The sequence below is a fragment of the Polypterus senegalus genome, chromosome 14 (assembly GCF_016835505.1).
Source record: "Polypterus senegalus isolate Bchr_013 chromosome 14, ASM1683550v1, whole genome shotgun sequence".
Taxonomy (NCBI): domain Eukaryota; kingdom Metazoa; phylum Chordata; class Cladistia; order Polypteriformes; family Polypteridae; genus Polypterus; species Polypterus senegalus.
In genome coordinates, this window is record NC_053167.1 from 101,501,181 (window position 1) to 101,526,507 (window position 25,327).

Sequence of the window (25,327 nt, forward strand, 5' to 3'; positions counted from 1 at the left end):
GCCACATTGCTATGCAGTACAAATGGAGGTCGTAACCGTGAGATCATGGGTCAGAGGATAAAACTGTCAGCTCAAAGACTTTCTGGTTTTATGAGTTCTGGATAAAAATATTTAGTTACGAGTGTATTTTTTTATTGATCCTTTGGTTACAACTTAGGGTTTTCTTTCCTTTCAACTTTGATTTCTGGTATTTTAATTAGGTTTGACTAGAGATCATTTCAGAATTCTTGGTTTACAAGGCATCTCAGTTTGAACATTTGCACTGTGGTGAACTGCTGGTGATCGGCTGCGAATCCTCAATGTCGAGCACAGAAGTAACAGTACAGTATCGGGTAATAGGAGAACTTCTTGTCTCAGTCACACAAATCCAACTTCTGAACACTCTGATTTTAGCGCTTACTGATGATGTCAACTGAGCTCTCGCTCTCTTTCAGCTCCCAGCTGTCCTGTGCAACACCACCACTACACTCCACCCTTGTACAGTGCAAATCCCATCCTTGTCGCCAAGTGTATGACGGTGGACTCGCAGCACGAAGAATCTGAGTTCAAAGATTTGTACTATGGTGAACTGCTAGTGGTCAGCTGCAAACCCACTCTTCCTGGCTCAGAAACAATCTCCATACAGTGTCAGCCAATAGAAGAACTCCTTGTCTCAGACACACAGATACCATTTCGGAACACTGTGACTGGAGCTCTTTCTGGTTATGTCAGCCTAGCTGTCTCTCTCTCTCTTAGCCTCCAGTTTTTCTGCACTGCGCTGCTACTACACAAGTTCTGATTCTTTCTCATTAAAAATTCTGCCTCAATTTTTTCTGTGGCAAAATAGATATATATCATCTGGTAAAGACAGTCAGGCTCAGCAGTAAAAGTCACGAATCACACACTATCTGTCATTAACATGTTTTCTTGAAGCACACCTATGTTATTGATCTTATTTTGTTTTCCTTCTGCCAGCAGTTTGTCATGAAAGTGGTTAACTTTGAAAAATGTAATATATCAACATAGTTGGCTCATACAGCTAATGCGTCTAATTTCAGTGAACGAATCCATTATTAATGTCATTATTACCGCTTTATTCAGTTTAGAATCCTTTCCTTTGCCCTTGAGAAAATGATTGTGATTCTCCTAAAAGGAGGCACCTGGACTTTCCACTGCATCAGTGTATGTCAGAACCCACTGTTAATTGTCTTGTCTTGTTTCAGGGGTTGATAATGATATTTCCTGCTACTTATATGTTAAATTAAATTAGGCCAGCTCACAGATGCTTCCTATTAGCGTCTGAGAGAAATAGAAAAGCATGATATTGCTCGTACAGTGAGACCAGACATGTATCGAATTGAGGGGGAATCAAGGGTGAGTAATTGGTGTATTCTGTGGTGGGTGAGCGGGTGAGTTTGCCCCCTTTGTAGACAAGGAGAATGTCAGTGCGCCTGTTATGTTTTTAACATGTTCCTTGCCTATTTTTGGGGCATAAAGACATTTACAGGTTGTATCTGCTATTCAGTAAAACTGTTTAAAAAAGTGGTCCATTTAGTTCATGCACAGTCTTGACACTTTTAACTGTTTAACTACAATAGTTTTCCTATTATTTCCCATGTTTTTAAACTTTATCAGCTCCATCTCTAATGGGCTGAGTGTTGTCTTTTGTTTACCTATGTAACAATCTCACAGCTACCTTTCTGCTATTTCAAGAGTTATCTTATGGCTCAGTAATTTTTTTAGTATCATGTGTAAGAAAATTTGGTCAGAAGCCCTTGTGCTTAATTCTCAACCAAAAGTTAACATTCATTTTATGGGTAGAAAAGTCTGCATGTGAAGTGTTCGTCTCTTTACTAGCAGGAAGAAAAGGGTGTTGTTTTTTTATCGCCAGCTATGTGTTACTCCCTATACGTATCTTAACTTCATAACTTTCTAAATTTTAATATTATGAAAAATACTTGAAGTACCTATAATATTACAGTATTAGAATTATCCACAAACAGTATAAATATTGCAAGCAACGTTTGTATAATATGTACAGTATGTTGCTGCCATCCGCTGTATGATGCATGCTGGGATAGGCTCCAGCTTCCCTGCAACCCTACTCTGGATTAACAGGTTTGGAAGGTGGATGGATGGATGTGTGCATGTTTGAAGGTGTCTATCTGTCCATTTTTGAAATTAATTAATTAATTACCAGCAAAATAATAGGTGCAAATGAAACACAATTACAAGAAAACTAAAGAGAAAGTATTAACATAAATATAAAACGTCAAGATGTGCCTGTCAGTTTAAACCAGTTAAGGAATCTTCTTTACCCAGAAGAAATATCACTACTTCTATTTGGGCGCATGCATGTGGTGGCTGTCTTAATAAGTTTTCCTCCTCTGAATTTGAAAAAATAAATAAAAACAAGAAAGTTTTCTCATCCAGCATACAATCAGCATCTTTTGAACACATACATCACTTTTGAGTGTGATGCATTTCTTTGTCTGGTGAAGACTTCAAGAAACAGTTAAAGACCATTTTCTACTAACTTTGAAATAGAAAAGAGCAAATAAATTGCAGTGAATGATACATTGGCTGAAAAATGGCAAGCACTTAGTTTTGAGGAATGGTTAGATATGTGATTGGGTAAAGCCAAAATGAAAGTGTGGCAAACTTGAAATAATCTGCACTGAGAGGGTTACAGTGTGAGAAAACGTAAAAGACCATTTATGATTGCTAACAACCAGCAAAATACACAGTTTATAGAGATAAATATGGATTTACTGTACAGCCGAAAGTATTTGTCATGATTTGACTGGCGACTTTAATGTTTCCTGATTGTTGCTTGGTCATTTAAATATGCAGGGTTTCAAAAACCAAGGAATCTAGTGGTTATATCTGTTGTTTTATTTAAAAATGTTTTGAACCTTACTGGAAATAAATTATGTTCTCTCATGGCATGGTAATACTTTCTTATGGGCAAGATGAAGAGGAATATGCAGCACATCACATCATCAATGCGATTGTATAAAGGTCAGAGAAGAGCAACTAGGCTGATTCCAGAGCTACAGGAGATGAATTATAAGGAAAGCTTAAAAGAGCTGTGCCTGTTCAGTTTAAGCAAAAGAAGTTTAAGAGGTGACATGATTGAAGTGTTTAAAACTATGCAGAGAATTAGTCCAGTGGATTTTGACTGTTACTTTAAATGACTTCATCAGGAACACGGGGACACAGTTAGAAACTTGTTAAGGGCACATTTTGCACAAACATTGGGACGTTTTTCTTTACACAGAGAACCATAGACACTGGGAATAAGCTACAAAGAAGTGTGGTAGACTGTAGGACTTTAGGGACTTTCATGACCAGACTTGATGATATTTTAGAAGAATTAAGTGGATAGGACTGATGAGCTTTGTTGGGCTGAATGGCCTGTTCTTGTCCAGATTATTCTAATGTTCTAATTCTTCCAGCTTTGACTACAAAATCCCTCACTGTATCCTGGTTTTAATCTTTGACTTACATTATTGACTTAAACAACCTGGAATTTGCTGCATTAAAAATATGACATTTGATAAAGAAATTAAGCTTTTTAAAAACTTAAGGACAGTTTTGAACTGACAAAGGCATTACATTACATGGTCAAAGTAAGTGGACACCCATGCATCACCATATATGCTCATTGGACATCTCTGGGCATTAATATGAAATTGGTAATCCATATATTGCTGTTACTTACCCCACATAGTTTGTAGTGTTAGCCAAGAAAAAATTTTAATCTCATGTTTTCATGCAGAACAGAAAATATATAATTGGGGTCTGTGGTGATGAATGCTCTACTACAGTATAAAATATCAAATCATTCATAAAAAAATTCAATTGATTTGCATAATCCACATTTAAAGTCATTCAGCTGTATGTTCACAACGTCCCATGCCCCATAAACCACTTCTGTGAAATGCTCTCATGAACAAAAATGGAACACCTTCAGTCCGTGATCAGCTAATATATTGGCTAACACCACTCTTCATCTGATAGCAACAAAAGGCGTTCACGGGGAGACATGTAAAACTAAAGATTAAAAGTTTTAAAAAAGCACAAGTAATGTGGGATAATCTCCCAGAGTTTTTGATGATGATTGCTCTTGACTGTTGTTGGTCACCGTAAATGCCTATTACATCACAAACTTTTTTTCCATTCATAAAGTTAAAAGTTTTCCTTAATGTTTGCTATAAACTACATCAGGTAAGTAGCATATAAAACAAATTATTGAGTGTTGCATTTCTTTAATGTTAATAAAGGGAAGCTTGTTCCACATATTTGTGGAAAGTAATGTGTAAAATTGGATACATTATAGTACTTTATTGAAAAAGGTGGGGCAGTTAGTAGGTAGGCCAAAGCACCACAGAGATACCAATAGAAAAACAGCATAATGTAAACAAGTGACAATATATTAGCCACCCTATTGTGATTTTGGCAATATAATTTTTCCAAACAAAAAGTGTAATAAAATTACACATAAAATTGTCTACTGCGCCCTGTGCTCACTGCACAGCACTGGGGAGCTCAATTGGCATTTGCCATAGAATACCAGAATTGGCAGGTCCACCACTGGCGTCCTGTGCTTTTCACAGATGAAAGCAGGTTCACCCTGAGTATATGTGAACGACGTGAAAGGGTCAGGAGAAGCCGTGGAGAATATTATGCTGCCTGTAACATCGTTTAGCATGACTGGTTTGGTGGTGAGTCAGTGATGATCTTGGAGGCATATCCATGGAGCAACTCACAGACCTCTACAGGCTAGACAACGGCATCTTGACAGCCATTAGGTATCAGGATGAAATCCTTGGACCCATTGTCAGACCCTACGCTGGTGCAGTAGGTCCTGGTTTCCTCCTAATGCACGACAATGCCCGGCCTCATGTGGCAAGAGTATGCAGGCAGTACCTGGAGGATGAAGGAATGGCCTTCACGATCCCCTGACTTAAACCCAATAGAACATCTGTGGGACATTATGTTTCGGTCCATTAGGCGCCGCCAGGTTGCTCCTCAGACTGTACAACAGCTCAGGGATGCCCTCATACAGATCTGGGAGGAAATGCCACAAGACACCATCCGTCGTCTCATTAGGACCATGCCCTGACGTTGTCAAGCATGCATACAAGCTCGTGGGGGCCACACAAGATACTGAAAAGCATTTTGAGTAGCAGAAATTAATGTTTGAAAATTGGACTAGCCTGCCACATTTTCATTTCACTCTGATTTTAGGGTGTCTACACAATTGAGCCCTCTGTAGGCAGAAAACTTTTATTTCCATTAAAAGACTTGGCATCCTTTTGTTCCTAAGACATTGCCCTGTCATTATTTGTATAGATATCCAACTTCATATTGAGATCTGATGTATCTAATGTGTTTCTTTAAAGTGTTCCTTTAATTTTTGTGAGCAGTGTATATACACACATGCAAAATATACAGTATACATATATATATATATGCATGTACAGTATATTCAATTACAAATATAGAAATAGTTTTGACCCCATTTTTATTTCATTTTCATTTTAACTTTGAACACCCAATTTTTAAATGTGTGCTTGTTTGCCTTTTTTTCCCTCTTAGTCTGTAATAAAATCCATGCAGTCATGCAACAGAAAACACACAACTGCTTCTTAGAAGAAAAGCCCCTCCAGGTTTACAGCAATTCACTGTGGCATTGAAAAACAACATGCCCCATTTCATCCTCACATCATCTCACAATGTTAAAGATATCACCATAAAATTAGTTATCCGTACCGCTTGGGGGAGCAGCTTGGCTGTAGAAAAAGTTTTCAAAGCAAGTCAAAAGTAAACACAATGATGTGCCAAAGAGAAATATGTGAGTTTTATAGGATACTTCTTTTCAGCTTCCATGTGGTATGAAATTCTGGATATATTTTAGTTCTTCATATTATTAACTTTTTCATTTAGCCTTTAATTGTGTAAGTGCCTTTGTGTCCCACACAAAGCTAAAGAATCTAATTAAGAAACAAACTTCTTATGAGTAAGAAACTTTCCTGGCGCTATAATTTTATTGCAGATATTTTGGTTTTGATTTTTCAGCCTTCCACTGCTCTTGTGGAATATGCATGTCCTCCATATGTTCTCTTTCTTACAACTTTTTAGGAACATGAATTTGACATTAATTTCTGTCTTAAAATTGGTCCATTATGAATGTGTTGGGCATAGGATTTGTTCTGCCTTGTGTCCACTTTTGCCAGACTAAGTTCCATTCCAACTTGCCTTGATCTTGTAGCAGACAATGTATTATAGGTAGAACTTAATTTGAAAAGTTCTGTTTGAAAAAAAAGTATTCAGAAAATACATGCATGGTTGTTCTTTAGGTGAATAATTTTCTTTTTTAGAAATAATTCAAAGTGTGCTGATTACTGTTTGTGATTCTTAACGAATTTGTCTACTCCTCTAGTTATTGTTCTTGTTTAATTAAATTTCGGAGTCATGAAAGCTTCCCCAATCAGCATCCTGCTTAAGGCATAAGCCATCCATAGATGCAGTGTGCATTCATCATAAAGCTGATCATGCACAAAATCACACTCGCCTTCCACTGAGCTAATTTACACTCATCAGTCAAGCCAACCAGAGCATCTTTAAGATAGAGAAGAAAATCTGGATTACATCCATATAAACACCATGTGAATTTCCAATTGCCATATATAAACGTCCTGAAGCTCTGAGATGGCAGAGCCTTAATTCATCCATCCATCCATCCATTTTCTAACCCGCTGAATCCGAATACAGGGTCACGGGGGTCTGCTGGAGCCAATCCCAGCCAACACAGGGCACAAGGCAGGAACCAATCCTGGGCAAGGTGCCAACCCACCGCAGGACACACACACAAACACATCCACACACCAAGCACACACTAGGGCCAATCTATCTATCTATCTTAATTCTTAAGATGAATATCTAAGCATGACTGAGACTGCTTAGAGACCTTTATAACATTCCAAAGTACTGTATATCAATCAAGTGATGTTTTTCCTAACACTAGTAATATAAAATGTAACATACTGAAAAAAAGGTAAAGACAAATAAACAATAGGTGTAGGGTCGATTCTACCATTTAGGCAAACCAGGCAGTCGCCTAGGGTGGCAAAATTTGGGGGACAATATTTTTTAAGCAATACAAACTCTGACTTAAGGACAATCAGACTCAATAGAAATGTCTGCTTACATTATATTGTTTTATATTATTTTTGCATCCGACTGATGTGTGGTCTTAACATCTGACCACCTCCATATGGTCTGCTAAATACCAGAATGTATCATTCTCTTCTTCAGTATGTTTCTTTATTTTGTCCAGGTAAGGGTTCATAGTGTTAATTTTGCTTTCATGGGTGCTGACTTTTCATAAATTAGGGAGGGTGGAGGAAGGAGGTGTAAAACATAGTTAATAATCCAACAATAATGATAATAATAAAGCTCTAAACTGTCGTAGCATAGTAAACATGCATCTTGAATGCAATGCTAAAGGCTTATTTAATTCAAACTATGATCAACTTCAAAACGGCATTGCATTAAAACTTGCATTAAAATTTGGGAAATATTGTTCTCCTGTGTTCATTGACATCTATGAGATTTGCTCTTGGCATACTACAAAAAAATTCTCCATAGTTCATCTCACACTGGAAAAAATACTTTTTGAAGTCATGCATTGATTGGATTATGATATTCCACTATTTATATACATGATGATGTGGAAAATAAGAATTATGGGTACATTTTTAATTTGAATCATTATAGTTCGGTTTTATTGAATTTTGTGATTATATTAGGTTTGTAGATTTGTTTAATTATTTTAAATGAAATGTATATGTTTATGAAGTGGCCTTAGTAAGAATATAACTAGACTGTTACCATCAGTGAAAGGTACCTTTATCACAGGCAGTTTAAATTGAGGCCTACAACTTAATCTGATTAAATGTGTTTTTATATTTCTCTTTAGAAAAATGGTAAATACGTATAAATAAAGCCTTGTAATGCAACTCAGTTCCTTTGTGGTTTCTGAAATGTCATTTCGTATTTTTTCTGAGACCGTTTTGTAAACAGACATTGCAATAAGTATCTTGTCCTTAAAAAGACCGCTCACCATTGCAGGCTTTCCAGTTGAATCAACAGAGTGTAGTTATAGTGTACAGTAACTATGAGGTCAGTCATGTAACTTGCCCACATCACAAAACTTCCACAACGTCAGCTACGAAATGCCCATCGCATGCCTGGTTACACTGTGGTTAAGTTAGGGGCTGTGTGAGGGTTATCTGACTCAAAAGGCATTTTGTAATTGACACCGTGGGCATTATCTAATGTACATCATATGTATTGCAGGCTGCAGTTAGACCCATCTTGCTTTCATAGTTGCCCCTACTGCTGGTGATGGAATACAAGCTTATAAAATGAGAGACTCATTTCAGGATGATGCAGCTTGACAGCACCATTACAATATTAAGGATTGTAAACAGTGTTAAAGCTTGTACCCAATCATATAATACGTTTTTCTGTGTGTTAAAGGGGCCAAAGTATTGTTCACGCATTTAAATATTTGCTGGGGTCCTTTGTGCCTAAGACTCACAAATGTGAAGAGGTTACTGCAGTTGATCACATAAGTATTCACCTCCTTTAATGTGACATCTAAATCATCACCAGTGGTTAGCCAGTTAGTTTTAGAAGTTACATAATCTTGAGTTTCTGCCTATATATATATATATGTATGTATGTGTATGTATATATATATATATATAGTCAAAAGTAGACTTTATTAATTCTGCACAGTGCACAAAGCACCCTCCTCTCCACAACACTCATATACTAAACCAATATAATAACAATAAATTCTCCACCACTCCCAGACGAGTTGCCCTCCTACCACCCAGCTCAGCTCGCCATCTGGGAGCTCCCACAATCCTTTTATATTCCCTGACCCGGAAGTGTTCCAATCCCCAGTCCATGTGATCTCCTATCACTTCTGGGTCAGATAAAAAAAGTCCTTTTCTTAACCCCGGAAGCACATCATCCCCTTGTCCATGTGACTCGGACGTACTTCCAAGGCGTAAGGCAAATAACCATTGTCCCTCCCTGCAGCATCTCCTAGTGTCCCCCATGGTATCCAGCAGAACTGTGTATAAAAACTGCAATGTCCAGGATGCTCTACTGGTCTTCTGGGCATCTCCATACTGCAGGGAGGGCTCCACCTGGCAGCTTGGAGGTATTGGCTGGGATGAACAGTTGGCCATACATATATACAGTATATATATATATATACAGTATATATATGATAACTCTAGTTGTCGGTTTTTGTGTTTTGGCTTTTGTTCTTGTATGTGTGTAACAGTGCCTAATGTTTTGTACTTTACTGCTGCAAGCAAATTTCCCTTTGGCAATATGGTTCACCTAACCTAAACTTACAATTTATTAAATGGAGAGCACCTGTCTGTAGTCAAGGAGTTTGAATTGATTGTAGCATAAATGCATCATATTTTGGAAGGTCCAGCTTGTGTTGAGTCACTTAGAGAGCCAAGGCTGAGGGGCTGTCAAAAGGCACTGCCTATTAAAGCACATTGCAGCAGTTCTTGTGTGATTTTGAGCTATATAAAAATAAATTGTATTGTATTGTATTGTATCATGGCATAACCTATGCAATGAAGAGAAAAGGACAGTCCATGCAAGGTGACTGAAAAGCACAAGTCAGGGAATGGAGGGAATAAATACAAGAAAATGCCCAAGTGACTGAATATCCCCTGGAGGTCAGCTAAATCAATCATGAAGATACGGAAAGAGTTTGGCACAGCTGTAAATCTTCTTGGAGCATGGCAACCACAGAAACTGAGCTGAAAAAAGGTTCTATGGCATGATGAGACCAACATTTACTATTCTGGTCATTAGACTGAATGGCATGTTTTGTATAAGCAAAACACTGCACATTTTCAAAAACACACCCCATGTGTGCTTTCTTTCTTTCTTTTTTCAATATAGTGCCTTTCATATCTATCTATCTATCTATCTATCTATCTATCTATCTATCTATCTATCTATCTAATGCAGAGGGGAAATGATCATGCACAAATCTTGGTACAGTATAAAGTTAAAGAAAGTTTTTACCATCATCTAATATACAGATGCATGTTTTCTGTAGACTGTTATTAGTTTCTTCATTTTTATTTTATTTTATCTTCTTAGTTTAAAAGAATTTATTTCATAAGCATCAGTAAGCGTAAGTGTAAGGAAAGTGGAAACCAATTACTATATTCCAAGAACTATGCTTATCAGAGTTGTACTATGAATCAGGTCTTTGTTTTGACAGTTAAAAGAACACAAGTATTGTACTCAAAAATCGTTCTATCTCCGTTTAAAGCAATTATTTTACCTATTTATTTATAATTTCTGTCTACATGCTACCAAAAAAATGTATTGTCAGACTTATTTACTGAGAACTAGTATCAATTTTTTTCTTATAGAGAATTACTGTAAATATATGTTCATACACTGACATACATTATAATATGTGGAACATGTTTTGAAAAGAAACATTTTTTCATATAATTTATTTTTAATCCAAAGTACAATATGCTGTTATCTTAATACCAAGTAGAGCACCTGAGTTTATAATGTGCCATTTCTCTTCCTTTGGGCAATTTCATGGTTTCCAGTTGTTTAATATTAAAACTCTTGTGTAGAAATGTCCTGATATAAATAATGCCAAGAGCTAAATGTTCTCAGGTCACAACTTCATTAAATACAGATTCCCAGATTTGCCCCCTAACCCCTGAAATGCCTTTTTTCAATTCTCCTCCCCAGTGTTACTAGAGGGGGCCTCTAGCCTATTAAAAAGAACTATGTCTCTATTCTGTACTCCAGAGCTTGCACCAGGGTGTTATTTTATTTATCTACTGATTTGCCCACTTATATTTATTTATTCATGTTTGTAATACTGTAATATAATTATTTGTGTGCTCATGAATGTTTTTATTTATTGTATTAATTTTGTTGCATTTTGCTAAACTTGTGAATTTTGCAAGACTCTCAGCTAGTGAATAATTGGCCAGTGCCACAAAAATATCCAATGTATGTAGAGAATATTTTTTGTAATTTCTTTTATTTATTAGCATATTGTTTTAAAAGTACTCTTTTAAAAGTTTTATTTTTATTACAGTATGTGCAGAAGAAATTATTTTATTAACATTAAAATTAAATATATGTTTCCTTTGTTTTTATTTATTTCATGTTCTATGGCGATCCCCTTTTCTCTGGGTTGTTCACACTGTTTTGTTATGAATAATCAGTTCAGGCCACACCCAGTTTTTAACTATTGGTTATTTTAATTGGTTCCATATGTTATATTTTTCTATTTTAATTTCCTGTTCTCAAGGAACTGAGCGGTCGTTTATTGTAGATAGATGATTATTCTTATACAGTGGGCAGTATGATCTTACAGATATCCATTGGATGTGTAAAGTAATTAAACAAATGTCCTTGTTTTCTAAATTAAATAACATAATTGAATCCCTGATTAAAGGAATACTCTCCCAAAAGTGATATTATTTTATATCTTATATAGCCCATGTGGTTTGTAATGATGACAGAGAAACATTTTTAATCTCATGTTTTCATGCAGAATGAGAGTAGAAAGTTTATGATACAGTAAAACCTTAACGCCAGGCCTTGCTATACAGTGGCAAATGATATGAAAGAAGTCAATGAAAACAAGAAAGATTCTCACGTTACTCATGTTGTATAATCCACGTGTCTGAATTTATATGCTCAAACCATCAAAATTGTTTCTTTTTTTTGTCAAAAATACTATTTTTGCTTTTCAATTGAAGACCTGCCTGTCCTCCTCATTCACTGGTTAAGAGTCCTGTCTTTGTTAATAATAAACAGAGCTGCTGATGTGATTAATGCATTATAAATTTCTGCAATTGCATTTTTAACCCCCTCCCTCCATAAATGTGTTAATTTAAACTGATAAATCTTACCAAACTTCACATGTTGTTAATAAAGGAATGTCAAATGAATCCAAGTCCATTCACAGTAGTAGCAGTCATCGATCCTTGATTGTTTCCTATCTTGTGTCTTGATATACTATATACAGGATTTTCCCATACTGGAACATAAAATACTGCATAGTGTACTGAATCAATAAGGGACACGATCTGTCCTGTATTTTCATAGACATTGTTTCATATATACACTTGCTCTTCAAAGTGCAGAAAATAACATAAAAACAGTTAAAATCAAACTTCTTTATACAAGCAGAGTGAATGAGTTTCATTTCTGTAGTGCACCAACGTTGCAGAGAGACAAGCTCTTCACATTCGGTGAGATTGCACGTCAGCGGTGCTGCGTTCACACATTAACTGTTAAAAAAAAGTCACATTTTGCAGTATAGCAGAACGTACAGAACGCGGTGTGAACATTAACTTTTTGATACCTGCTAGTCTGCCCGTAAAAGCGTCTGTCGAGGTATAGGTCCAAATGGGCGACATAATTATCAGCAGGTCAGCCCCGTCCCTGAGTGAAACAGCACGGTGGAGGTACTACACATATCTGAGAAACTAAAGATACAGAGTGGAATCGCTTGATGCCTTATACCTCAATCAGACTTCCCCAAGAAGACATGGCATGTTGTTGTTTAATTAATTGTATGTTACCAACTGTAACCTACGTTATAGACTACCTTATCCTATATTATACTGCAGCCAATAAAACTAGACAGTAATAAGTGCAAATTCATCATGCTAATGTCATCCATTTGGGCTTAAGGTTAAGCTAGATAGTTATATTTATTTTCTAATTCACAAATGATACATTCTATGACAATGTGCTATTTAACACTAGAATTACCAGAGCCTATGAAAAAACTCATAGATCCGTCCCACCTTAAATCGCTTCGCACTTCTCTGTCAGCGTCTTTTGTTCTGTAAATGTGTGGATAAGCACCAAACAGCAAGCAGCCTGCTATCACATCCCCCACCCCGCACAGTTTTCTCAGCTCAAGTCTGTTTACCTGCGTGTCAGTTGCTTAGAGTTGTATAGAGTGAGAAGTCAAGCAAAATGACACCTTTTATAAATACTATATCATTATTTGGAACACTTGCATTTCATGTGTGTTCCGTGTCTACAACGATCTATGTAAACACATTGTTAAAACAGAAAAGTTTTTCATGTTTTAGTAATTATTGACAAAATGTAGACATGAAGTGTATAATGTGTGAAGCCTGAATTCCAAATATCAAAGAAACACTTTCACAAAAGGTGCAAATATAACAGAACAAGTGCGCTTTTATTCAAAAATATAATTGCCGAAAAAGAACTCACATTAGGGTGCGACATTGACGCGCATTTGCTACGACTGCTTCGGTGGTGCAATGGTATCAACTGTTGACTGGTAATCAAAACTTCACGGGTTTCATCCCGGACGAGTCTGTTTTGAGAAGTGAGCTGCTTGTATTCTTACTATTTTAGAATAAAAACATACATTTGATTCCAGTCTATAATAGCCGACATAAGGAGTTGGATGGCATTAAATTTTCTAAATTTTAATGAGAACAAGACAGAAGTTATTTAGACCCAATGGCACCAGCGGGACCCCCTGCATCGACCTTTCCACTGTGGCTCAATTTGAGAAACCCATGATCACAAATTTAGCCATATCTTGCTTTTTCCAGTTGAGACGGCTGTCAAAAATCAAGTCTGTTTTGTTTAAACGTAACCTTGAAACAGTGATACATGCTTTTATAACCTTTCGTCTAGATTGCTGCAATGCACTTCTTTTTTGGAATTAGCCAGGCCTCCATTTCTCGCCTACAGCTGGTACAAAATGCTGCTGCTCAATTTTTAACTGGCACAAGAAAGCATGTGCACGTTACCACGATTTTGGCTTCCTGGCTTCCAGTTCGTTTTCGATTCCATTCTAAGATCCTTGTATTTGTTTTTAAATCATTTAATGGTTGTGCCCCATTTTCTTTGTTCTGTTTCTTTTACGCTTTGGTTATTGTTTCTCTGATATGTTGGGTTTTTATTGGTCAGCCTTGATGTTGTTTTTAAAGTGCTTTATAAATAAATAAATATGTGATTCTTTTGTTGCTTCATGTGGTCTTGATTATTGTATGTGGATAGAAAATACATTTGCACTTCCACTTGTGTTAAATATGAAAGTCATTTTTTTTCTGTTTGCGCTGCATCACCAGTGTGTTTAGACGCAGGTTTTTAATGTGATCGAGGGCAATCCAATCACAATGCACAATAATTCTGGCATAAGCCATGGTACTTTACTTTAGCTGCAAATTATCACCAGTTGTCCAGACTGCAGCCCTCACTTAACTTATATCATGTATTAAGAAAAAGTTTTCAATCTGCTGATTTTGATCCCGTGGCTGCTGGGTGCTTTATTAAACTGCTGAAATGTCCAAGAAAAAAAACGCTGATAAAGAGGGAAGACGTTCCAAGAGAGAGACGCAAGGGAGAATATATGATTGTGATGAGAGGAGAGGGGCCTGTGTGTCTTGTTTGTAAAGAAAATGTGACAGAAGGTTGCTCAATGAGGCAGTTTCTCCAAACCACCTTTCTTCATTTTTTTTTACCTCTCCTGCATAGTTTGTGTGTGTGTGTGTGTATGTGTGCTAGTTTACCTATAGAATTTTTTTATATTGTGTTTCTATTTAATTAGCCATTAGCCAATTAGTAGGGTGGAGAGTTTAAGTTCTTACATAGCCCCAACATCAGTTATCACTTTAAGTTTCCTTTTACTTTACTCCTTTTTTCATTTTATCATTAAAATTTTGATCACAAAAAAAAGAGAGTAAAGAAAATATAGTGGTGGCTGTTTGATGATATATTTTTACCCACATTGGGCATATAAAGTGTTATTTTTGGCCCTCAATTAAACTGAGTCTAGACAGTTCTTCGATTGCCCCAACACAGAGCATGCAGCTCACTTTTGTAACTGCTCCAAAATTCTGTCCTCTTGACAAATTGATCGAATCGGTCACAACACCCTGAGCAGTAGAATTCTTCTTGGAGAGATAGAGGCTTCAGTAAGTATGCACTGTATTTAAATATAATTTGCTATACTGTAATCAGTTTCTATTTTTAAATTCATATTTCTGTACTCAATAATGTTGAGCTTTTCTGTCACTGGTAATGATTTGTGCTTACAGTAAAGTGAACCGTAAAAGTGAAATTCCTCAGTAATAACAACAGTTTAGCAGAGCAGCATTTGCAGCACTGAGAACATGGAAGAGTTTTAGTTCTGCTCTTTGCTGGTGTCCTTGTCTGCGTCTCTGTCCTTCATTGCATTTTTTCCCACCTGCCAGCTCATTTCTAGCTGCTCATTCTGGATCAACCAAGATTAATTATTTCAAAATAAATAATAAAATAACTTCTTTGATTACTCTAGTTCATCCATCCATCCATTATCCAACCTGCTATATCCTTCTCATGTTGTACCTGTTCCATGCAGACAGACAATATAAATACATTATTAAATAAGTAAATGTATATCAATGTACTGTATTTGTACTTTATCTGGATTTCTGTTTAATGACAAGTATAAAAGTCATTTGAAAGTTAAAGTCAGGGTAGCCTATGTAGTCCTACCTAATATGTCATCCACCTGTTGTCCTTTTTCATTTGCAAACATTTGGTAGTGATGGGGCTCTAGGCAGCACTGTGGGGACACTGCCCAAAGTGGGTTTGAAGGCACAAATGGAGAATTCCCATTAATATCTCTAGTCACACACACACACCATGCACAACTGACAAAAGTGTGTGCTGAGGAGCAGCTGGTTTCCTGCCTCATTAAGGGTCAGAGAGAGAAAACCAGATTGGAACTCATCTGTCTGATGATGCTTTGTAGAAGATAATTCAGGAGGAAATGGATGCCAACTTGAAGCTAAAAGAGGCCAAGAAATTAAATTGATTTTACAGAGCTGATTAAGTTGCAGGGATAAGGAGCAGGATTTTTAACACATACCTCCAGTGTAGGCTGTCATTTCTAAAGTCAGCCCTTATATAGCATCACTCTGATCGGTTATTTGCGGTATAGTGCCCAAAAACAGTAAAAGACCTGAATAGCGGTGAGATGGATAAAGGAATTTGCAGGTCCCATGTTGAGTAAGGAGTAAAAAACTGAGTGGGCAGCATTTGGCCATGGATACTGGACTCACAGACAGTGAGTGGCATTGTTGTTAACTGCTGTATACACAGCTGCCTCCCATGAATATTGTATGAAGTTCATGTACAGTGCTGGAAACTTCACAATCCAAAGTTCTTTACTGTTTACGTATATGGTATTGCTAATTAATAAGCCATATGTTCTTTTGACGTTTAGTAAAATGTGCTGCAGAAAATTTGCACAGTTACTAGAGAAAAATATGAAATATCGTGTCCAGACCACATATCAAAACGCTAATCCTAGTGCACTAGAATATCTGTTATATAAAGTTTGTATGTTTTTCCCCATATTTATATGGATTACCTTTGGGAATACAGAGAATAATGGACACAGGGAAATTTGCCTAATATTGAGCGACAGTGACAAGCCCAGAGTAAGAACCCACGGTGAGAGGAAGCGATGCTCAGCACGGCACCTCAGATATGTAATGTGTATACAGTATATGTGTGTGTGTACATTAGCAGTCAAAAGTCTGCACACATCCAGAAATATTGTTGTTTTTGATAGAAATTTACACCTTTTTTATTAAGTTTACATTACATAAATTTAAAAATATAACACTATTACTGCTATATCGGCTATTACTGCTTAAAATTACTTATTTTTAATTTATATTCACATAAGACTGCAAAGCCTCATTTTCAGCAGCCATTACTTTGATGTCCTAATGGTCAACTCCCTTAGCTTATTCTTATTCATAATTCTTCATTTTTCATGTCTGAGGGCTAATTGGTTATTAGAGAAACCTTAGTAATTGTAATAGCAGCACTAAAAACTCTTATTCTGTTCACTTGGCCTGCAAGGTGCTAGCATTCCTAAAGTTTAGTTCTCGGCTCAAAAATGGACAAAATGAAACAGATTTCTTGTGAAACATGTCAGTCTATTGTCAACCAGGCAGCTCTTTTTATCTCTCACCCAGGAGTACATCCAGTCTTCCGTACTCATGGTCCAAAAGCACTTCTGGGAGAGACGGAAACCCCTTGAAGTAGGGCTCCCCAGTTCCTGCAACATCCCCTGGTGGCACCAGCGGAACCCATCATGGCTGAGTTGAAGATTTCCATATCCCATGCTGCCCTGTGGGAATCCGAGACAATGCTGCAACCTTGGTAGGGTAGTGCTCTGAGAAACACACTTCCCTGTGTACACTCTCTCCCCCAGTCCTTCCATTCTGAGGGTGTCCTGCATGGGTAAGGACACGGGCCGTCCCTCCCAATAGAAAATGAAGGGGAAGGCCAAGATGGGCAACTGTATAAGAGGAAAGGGATATCAGAGTGTGTAATTTGTGAAACAAACGCCTCACAGATCCTCATTCGGCTTCTTCCTTAAATGCACCACAAATACCAGTGTCACCTGCAACAAAGAAAAGACGACTCTGGGATGGTGACCATACTATGCTTTTCCAGTAACCTTTCATCCAATGTCTGTGTTCTTTTGCTCATTTTGAATTTTTGTTTAATTTGCTAGTTTCAGATTTAGCTTTTTCTTTAAAACTACCCCTAAGGCCAGCATGTGCCACCCATTAATATTTTTTCCATTTTTTTTTTTTGTATAGTGTCTTTTATAGCAAGCAGCATCACAATCAACTCTTTGAAGAATCAATATTATTATCAGTCATTTCAAAAATGTTGTTTGGAAAAGGTCATTTCAAAAAACAACAAAGAGCTGCATTATTAAGAGTCTGTATTTTAAATATCATCTCATAATAAACAATATAAAAAAGCACTATGCTCAGACTAAAAAATCATGCTGTATCCATCCATTCATTTTCTGACTTACTGTATTCATTTTAGGTAGCAGAAATACTATTATGAGTCAATTATTATTTTATAGGGTGGCTTAAATGATAGTCTATCTATCTATCTATCTATCTATCTATCTATCTATCTATCTATCTATCTATCTATCTATCTATCTATCTGTCTGTCTGTCTGTCTGTCTGTCTGTCTATGTACTGTATGTGAAAAGCTCTGTCTGATAAGAATCGTTTTCAGTTTTGATTCACAGTATGCTTATGGTTATTACTCTTTCATAAGAACATACTGTGTATTGTTTACAAACAGTATTTTTATGAGAGTACAATATATAGAAAAATCTTTCAAGCTATTTAAATAAAGAAACAAAAACATTTTTATTTTTAGGAAAATGCTCTGTAGCCATTTTACACCTACTTTGCAAGACAGACTAAGAGAATGTGTAACAGATGTAATAATGAAACATATGAGAAATCACAAGGATTGTACATGCAGTGTGAAAAGCCTTTATACCAGGAACAGTAGCATTTGGCAGATTAAGGGATAAATAATCTTATATTGTGGCAGTAGTATGCCTTATCAAACATATGCAGATTAGGACTAATTAGTGCTAATTAAGGCTTCCCGTCTATCTAGTTGGAAAAATGTCCAAATGTTATGAAATCGAGTTAGTATGCCTATTATGTTAATTGTTTTGTATGGGGTAGTTCTTAATTAAAATATGTAAATTGTTCCTAATTGCTATATGCTAATGAGTCTTGTTTCATACAAAAGGGGTCTAAATGTGTCGACATACCTTCAGCCTACAAAGTAGTTAGATCCTAATTTTTATATTATCAGAAGTATATTATTTTAGGTTAAAACCAAGGTTAGACCTTTAGCTTATGCTGGAGTAGAATTTGATAGATAAGATTACGTCTCCTGTGTCCTTTCTTTCCATCATTTTCTTTGTAGCCTGCCTCTTAACCCGTTTGCATTTTATATGCAGCCAGGCACACATTAAACTTGCATTTGTAGTTGTTTATTATCGTGGTATATAAAATGCAGCCAAGCCACAGATGGCACAACAAACAGCATGAAGTTGATCCCCTACAGGTTTTTTTAGAAGTGCTTTCCTCTACCAGGCTGGCAGTGTTTGTTTATTTATTTATTTGTTTTACTTTGCAGCCATTAGTGACCCGTCATTGGTGGGGTGCTGTATCTGAGTGATCGGCATAGCTTTGAGCATCCCTGTGCTATTAATGTGGCAAGTGTTTGAACTTATAGGGGACAGCACCCAGCTTCATCCTCACCAGAGGCATTTTATTTCCACTGAACTTGGCTGTATTCCCACATTAAATGCTACTCTGGATGTTTTCATTTTTTTTTCTTTCAGTCACCTTCTTCAGCTCATTTTTTCCAGCTTCCCTTTGTCTCATAAAAGATCAAAGAAACACATTTTTAAATAAAAGAAATGGAAATCTTTAATACAAGCTGCTTTTTGTATAAATTATTTCACTTACCATAAGTCATCCCTTAAAATTGGTATCTTCCTCTTCAATAAAAACTATAGCAAAAACAGATAAAAGCTATGTCACTAACTATGTAGGCTGTGGCATCTGCTGAAAACAGGCTGCACTGGGAAATTTTGAAAACAGCGTTTGATCACTGACCTTGATTTAAGTCCATTAAATGACCAAAAATGAGGGACACATGTAGACCTGACTTGCTTTACTCCCAGATTTGTACTGTGTTGAAATTAAGTGATGAAGACTCTTGTGGAGACAGCTTTACTGCAGTCACTTGCTGCTGCAACTTTAACATTGCAAGTCTGCTGCTTGAAGGAAAAATAGTAGCTAAGTTTATAAATGAACATTAGAAAAGACTGAAAAATCAATCAATCAATCAATCAACATTTATTTATATAGCACATATTCATACAAAAAAAAATGTAGCTCAAAGTGCTTTACAAAATGAATAGAAAAATAGAAGACACAATAAAAAATAAGCATAAGTCAACATTAATTAACATAGAATAAGAGTAAGGTCCAATGGCCAGGGTGGACAGAAAAAACAAAAAACCACGAGACCGCCCAGTCCCCTCTGGGCATTCTACCTAACATAAATGAAACAGTCCTCTTTGTATTTAGGGTTTTCATGGAAGGACCTGATGATGATGGTCACGTAGACTTCTGGCTTTCAGTCCATCAATGTTGGTGCATCATGATGCTTTGAGTAGGTGGTGGTGGCGCAGGCAACTACCACAAAGAAACCGGAAAAAGAAACAGAAGAGAGAGTAGGGGTCAGTATGGATTTTGGAGCCACTGTGAATAGTTATTATGAAGAATTGAAAATTCAGAGTATCAGTATTAAGTTAAAGTGAAGTTATAAAAAGGCCATGTTAAAGTAATGTGTTTTCAGCAGTGTTTTAAACTGCTCTACTGTATTTGCCTGGCGAATTCCTATTGGCAGGCTATTCCAGATTTTAGGTGCATAACAGCAGAAGGCCGCCTCACCACTTCTTTTAAGTTTAGCTTTTGGAATTATAAGGAGACACTCATTTGAAGATCTAAGGTTACGATTTGGAATATAAGGTGTCAGACATTCCGATATATAAGATGGTGCGCGATTATTTAAGGCTTTATAAACCATAAGCAGTATTTTAAAGTCAATCCTAAATGACACAGGCAACCAGTGTAGTGACATCAAAACTGGAGAAATGTGTTCGGATTTTCTTTTCCCAGTTAGGATTCTAGCAGCTGCATTCTGCACTCGTTGCAAGTGATTTATGTCTTTTTTGGGTAGTCCTGAGAGGAGTGCATTACAGTAATCTAGTCTACTGAAAACAAAAGCGTGAATTAATTTCTCTGCATCTTTCAATGATATAAGAGGTCTAACTTTAGCTATGTTTCTTAAGTGAAAAAATGCTGTCCTAGTGGTCTGATAAATATGCGATTTAAAATTCAGATTACAATGAAACAAGAATAACATCAAAGCCCAATTCATGGAACTGAAAACTAAATCAAAAGATGGGTGTAGAGATCACAACCAGGGAAAAAGAAACATAAAGCTTGCAAAGAGAGTAGTTATTTGGTTATTTATTTGCAGACTATAATACGGAAAAGACATCTGAGTGACCGTATATCCTGTTATACAAGCAATGTCACACACCATGAATGATTGGGAAGAAACCAAAGTGATGAGAAAATAAAACCGAGAAAATAGTGGCATTAAAAATGGCATTGAGGTAATTACAAAGAAATTTAAAAAAAAAAATCATAATTACAAATACAAACTAAAGTTCTGTTTGGATTCCACTAAATTAAAAATCCAAACTGGGCAGTTAAATAAAGCAAGAAAAAACAAATGTAAATTTAAATCAGGAAATGTCACATAACAGAAAGTATGATTTCAAATGAGATGAGATCATTAAGTTTATTTCATTAGTGTGACCTGTATGTACAATACATCATCTCGTCCTGGTCTTACTTGGTGACTGAGGATGTCAGGACATAATTGGTGGTTGCGTTTAAAATTTTCTTTAAACTTTGTGCTGAGTCCATTTGTCTTCCTCATTAATATGTAAGAATATTAGAAAAATGTTTGACAAGAGCAAGCCACTCAGCCCAACAAAGTTTGCCAATCTTATCCACATAATTCCCACCAAAACAGCATCAAGTTGAGTTTTAAATGTCCCTAGAGTCTCCACTACCTGCTAACTTATTCCATGTGTCTATAGGTCTCCGAGTGAAGAAAAACTTCCTAACATTTGTACTAAATTGACCCCTAACAAGTTTCCAACTGTGCCCCGGTGTTAAAGACACTCTAGTGCTTAACCCCTCATTCTGCTGGAGCTCTTGATGTTCATTCTGTCCTGGTTCTCTGCTCCATTCTTCAAAATAATTTTTGTTTGGCACTGTAGATTTCTGTCCTTTTTATACACTTTTACACGGTGTTTCTGCTTTACAACAACAATAACAACAATTTATTTTTGTATAGCCCAAAATCACACAAAGAATGCCTCAACAGAGTTTAACAGGCCCTGCTTAATTAATAGCACCACTAACCTTGACTTTCTAAGAAGACAAAAAAATGTGTAGGGAAAAGGGGAAAAGATCCTGGGAAGGGCAATTCAAAGAAAGGCCCCATTTCCGGTATGTTGGGCTTGCAGTGGGTGTCAAAATTTGGGGTAAATACAACACACAAAACAGAACAGAGGTAGTCTACTTCCTAGAGCTGAATGGCCAATCTATCACGGTCACCTCAGAAATACAATACTAAAGTACAAACTACTTTGTTCTTGCACGGCGCTCCTCACCAAGTGCAGGCACAGACCACCAAGGCAACTCTCAAGGCAAAGTACAAGAATAGATTATACCACTCAATAAATACAGAACTATCACATATACGGATACAGATTTGTAAAAATACACAGAAAGCAATTGATGTAAATGAAAACTAACATTATCTGTAAATTAATAATTGTAGAACTATGGGCAGTTGACAACACAGGAGAAGATATTGTAAGCAAGAAAGTCAAAGACAATGTCAGATATAGTCAGAGCCCTGCGAAGCGCGGGTATTTTGCTAGTGGTTTATAAATACTGAATTACTTATATTTCTGTACAAAAGGCTAAGAAACCGTGATATACAGTAGTACTGTATGTACAACTAATAAGCAGCTCTAGTCAGGGTTGTCACATATCAGCCTGGGTTCCTCCCCTGGCTGGGTTTCATATGCTTGTGTTTTTGTGATGCATTTTTAGTTTTTGTATGTGTTACTATTTCTATTTCTAACTAGAGTGGCAAAAAAAAAAAAAATCACGTGGACACAGGTAAAACATACAGACTGTACACAGACATTTACTGTACCAGCCTCCATGCCAATGTGTTGCTCCAACTGATGATTACTATATAAAAATGGAATTAAAGAATGGCAGAATGGACATTTTTCCAGGGGCAAGCATGTAGAGTTTTATGTAACAGCTGTTGGTAGTCTCAGGTCAACACAAGCAGAAGCTGATGCTTAGAGAATTTCACACCGTGTCTGAGTCTGCCTCACACCTATGTTCTTAGGTGAGACATTACTGCTAAGTGCAAGGACAAGAAAAGCAAATGTGCTAGTGTTGTTATCCTATATTAGCAAATATACAGTAAATTTGTAAATGTGTGATGGATAATCTGAAAGAACACATACATGAATGAATTAAAGTAAAAATAAGAACGTTAGGAGAAGATGAGGATAGTCAAGAGCCAGCAAACAAAACCAAAATGACAACTAAAACCATAAGCAAAATAATTTAAAAGAATATAATGAAAAGTTGCACATTTTACTAAACAGTATATAAAGACTGAGTGGACTGACTCACTCACTGCATTAGTGTAAGCACTTCAGCATTAAAGGTAAGATGGGCCTCAGGTGAGTGAAGTGCCTTCGTAGCTGCCAAGGAATGGCAAGTCAAAAGTGTAGGTGAGATTATGGTTGAGAACAAAACAAATTTTCTAGTTAGAAATTGTTCTTCTGTTGATTATAATGTGATTCAAATGTGGTTAGTGAAAAAATAAATTGTGTATCATTCATATTTCTGTAACAATTCCTTACTTAATGCTAAATGTAGTCATTCACCAATACGAACCACTGGGTTGAATTAGAGAAATATCTGTTTTGTTTCCACTTAATAATTTTTTCTCTATATCTGACTTCTTAATTCTCTGCCATACAACAATTCCATCAAATGCAAGCTTTCAGCCGTAATACCAAAAAGCCAAAGGTAACATTCAGAAGTGTTGAGTTTAAGGAAATACACATTTGCAGTTTTCATGCCTCTTTAGTAGTATCTTTTGCATGAAAAACTGCACATGAAAAGCCATACTACTGTTTCAATAGAAATTAATATTGATATGAAATGATCATTCTTTTCTATTTGGTAACACTAAAATTGGGCGACTTTTCATTCTCTTGTAGGATATTGTCACAAATGTTTCTCCAAGGATTGTACGTGGAACTACCTCAGGTCATTTATATGGCCCTGGACAAGGCTCCTTTCTGAATATAGAACTTATCAGTGAGAAGACAGCTGCTTATTGGTGTCAAAGTGTGACTGAACTGAAAACCGACTTCCCAAAAAATGTAAAGTATATTTATACTTCTACTTTCTATAATGGATTTGTGTTCTACTAATGACAAAAATATATATTAGACACATTAGAAGAAAAAAATACAGCCAGCTTTTAATTTTGAATATTTAACTTTATGTGCTGTCTGGAAGACTAAAAACATCTTTAAAATATCATTAATCACAATCTCTGGTATTTGACGTCTGTAATCTGCATATTTTGAGAGAGAGTTTTCCATCAAACTTGAGAATTGGTTGTTCTTCATGTTTACAGAGAAGGAAGTTCTCGTTAAACACTTGTACTTTCATCAAAAGTTAATATCATCCATCCACGTTTCTATACTAGCACTACAAAGTCAAAACCTAATTTGATGGCATCCCAGATCCACTCTCAATTGTAAGTTAGCCCAAAGCAGCATGCACATGTGTACATTTTCATTTGTAACTCCTCATCAACATCATGATCTGAATCTCTGATTAGCAGCAGGCTGTGTTCATCGCTGTCACTAGTCTTAGCTCATCAATTACTTTGTTGCTCATTGATACAATGTAGCTGCTCCTATTATGTATTTTCAGCATTCTTGGTGAGTGTTTATGACATCTTCTCATCTAGTTCATCTCTAGGAATGGTTCACAGTCTCTTCAAGAAAGTATGAAATCCAGTTTTCTTGTTCATCTTTTCATTGTTTCTGAATGTCCCTTCATATTCTACCTTTTTAAGCATCTCTTATTTGATCTATCTATCTATCTATCTATCTATCTATCTATCTATCTATCTATCTATCTATCTATCTATCTATCTATCTATCTATCTATCCCACAAACTAAAGAGGACAGGGTATCTGGAAATGGCTGCAGCTGTGTTGGTCACTTTTATTTACAAGTATTTTCCATTCCTCCAATAAATGTCTTTAAATAAGGGTCACATAATTGGCTTAGATTTTAACTCCCCTTGTGGAGTGAATGTAGCATCTTTTCTGAAAGAGTTTCTTCCCCTTTCAGGTCCCAAGATGAATGAGTGTTTAACAAGAAGAGATGGTCCTTTTACAGTTATCTCTTCTCTTTCATTGGTGGTTTTAAACCTTCTGGAACTGTGATGTGTCCAAAGCGCTATACTTCAACAGTGTTTCCTTTCTAATCAGTGTGATGCTTTGTGTCATAGGGCAGAATTGCAAATGGCAAGAGTGGTTTGTAATGGACAGTTCTGGTACTCAGTAAAAGAAGGTGTGACAGGGGGAGAGTGATAAACAAAGAGGTTAGATGGGAGATTGACTAATCACATGCATGTGATT

The 25,327-nt window shown here is 36.4% G+C and overlaps 1 protein-coding gene across 3 annotated transcripts in view; it reads left to right on the plus strand.

Moving 5' to 3' along the window:
* The window catches only part of LOC120514913 (dihydropyrimidine dehydrogenase [NADP(+)]-like), a 1,294,590-nt gene that overhangs the window by 820,459 nt on the left and 448,804 nt on the right, over window positions 1-25,327 (plus strand). For all 3 annotated transcript variants that reach the window (XM_039735551.1, XM_039735552.1, XM_039735553.1), the window contains one exon: window positions 23,885-24,049. In XM_039735551.1, the coding sequence (XP_039591485.1) occupies window positions 23,885-24,049 (165 nt within the window). The remainder of the gene's footprint in view (window positions 1-23,884; window positions 24,050-25,327) is intronic.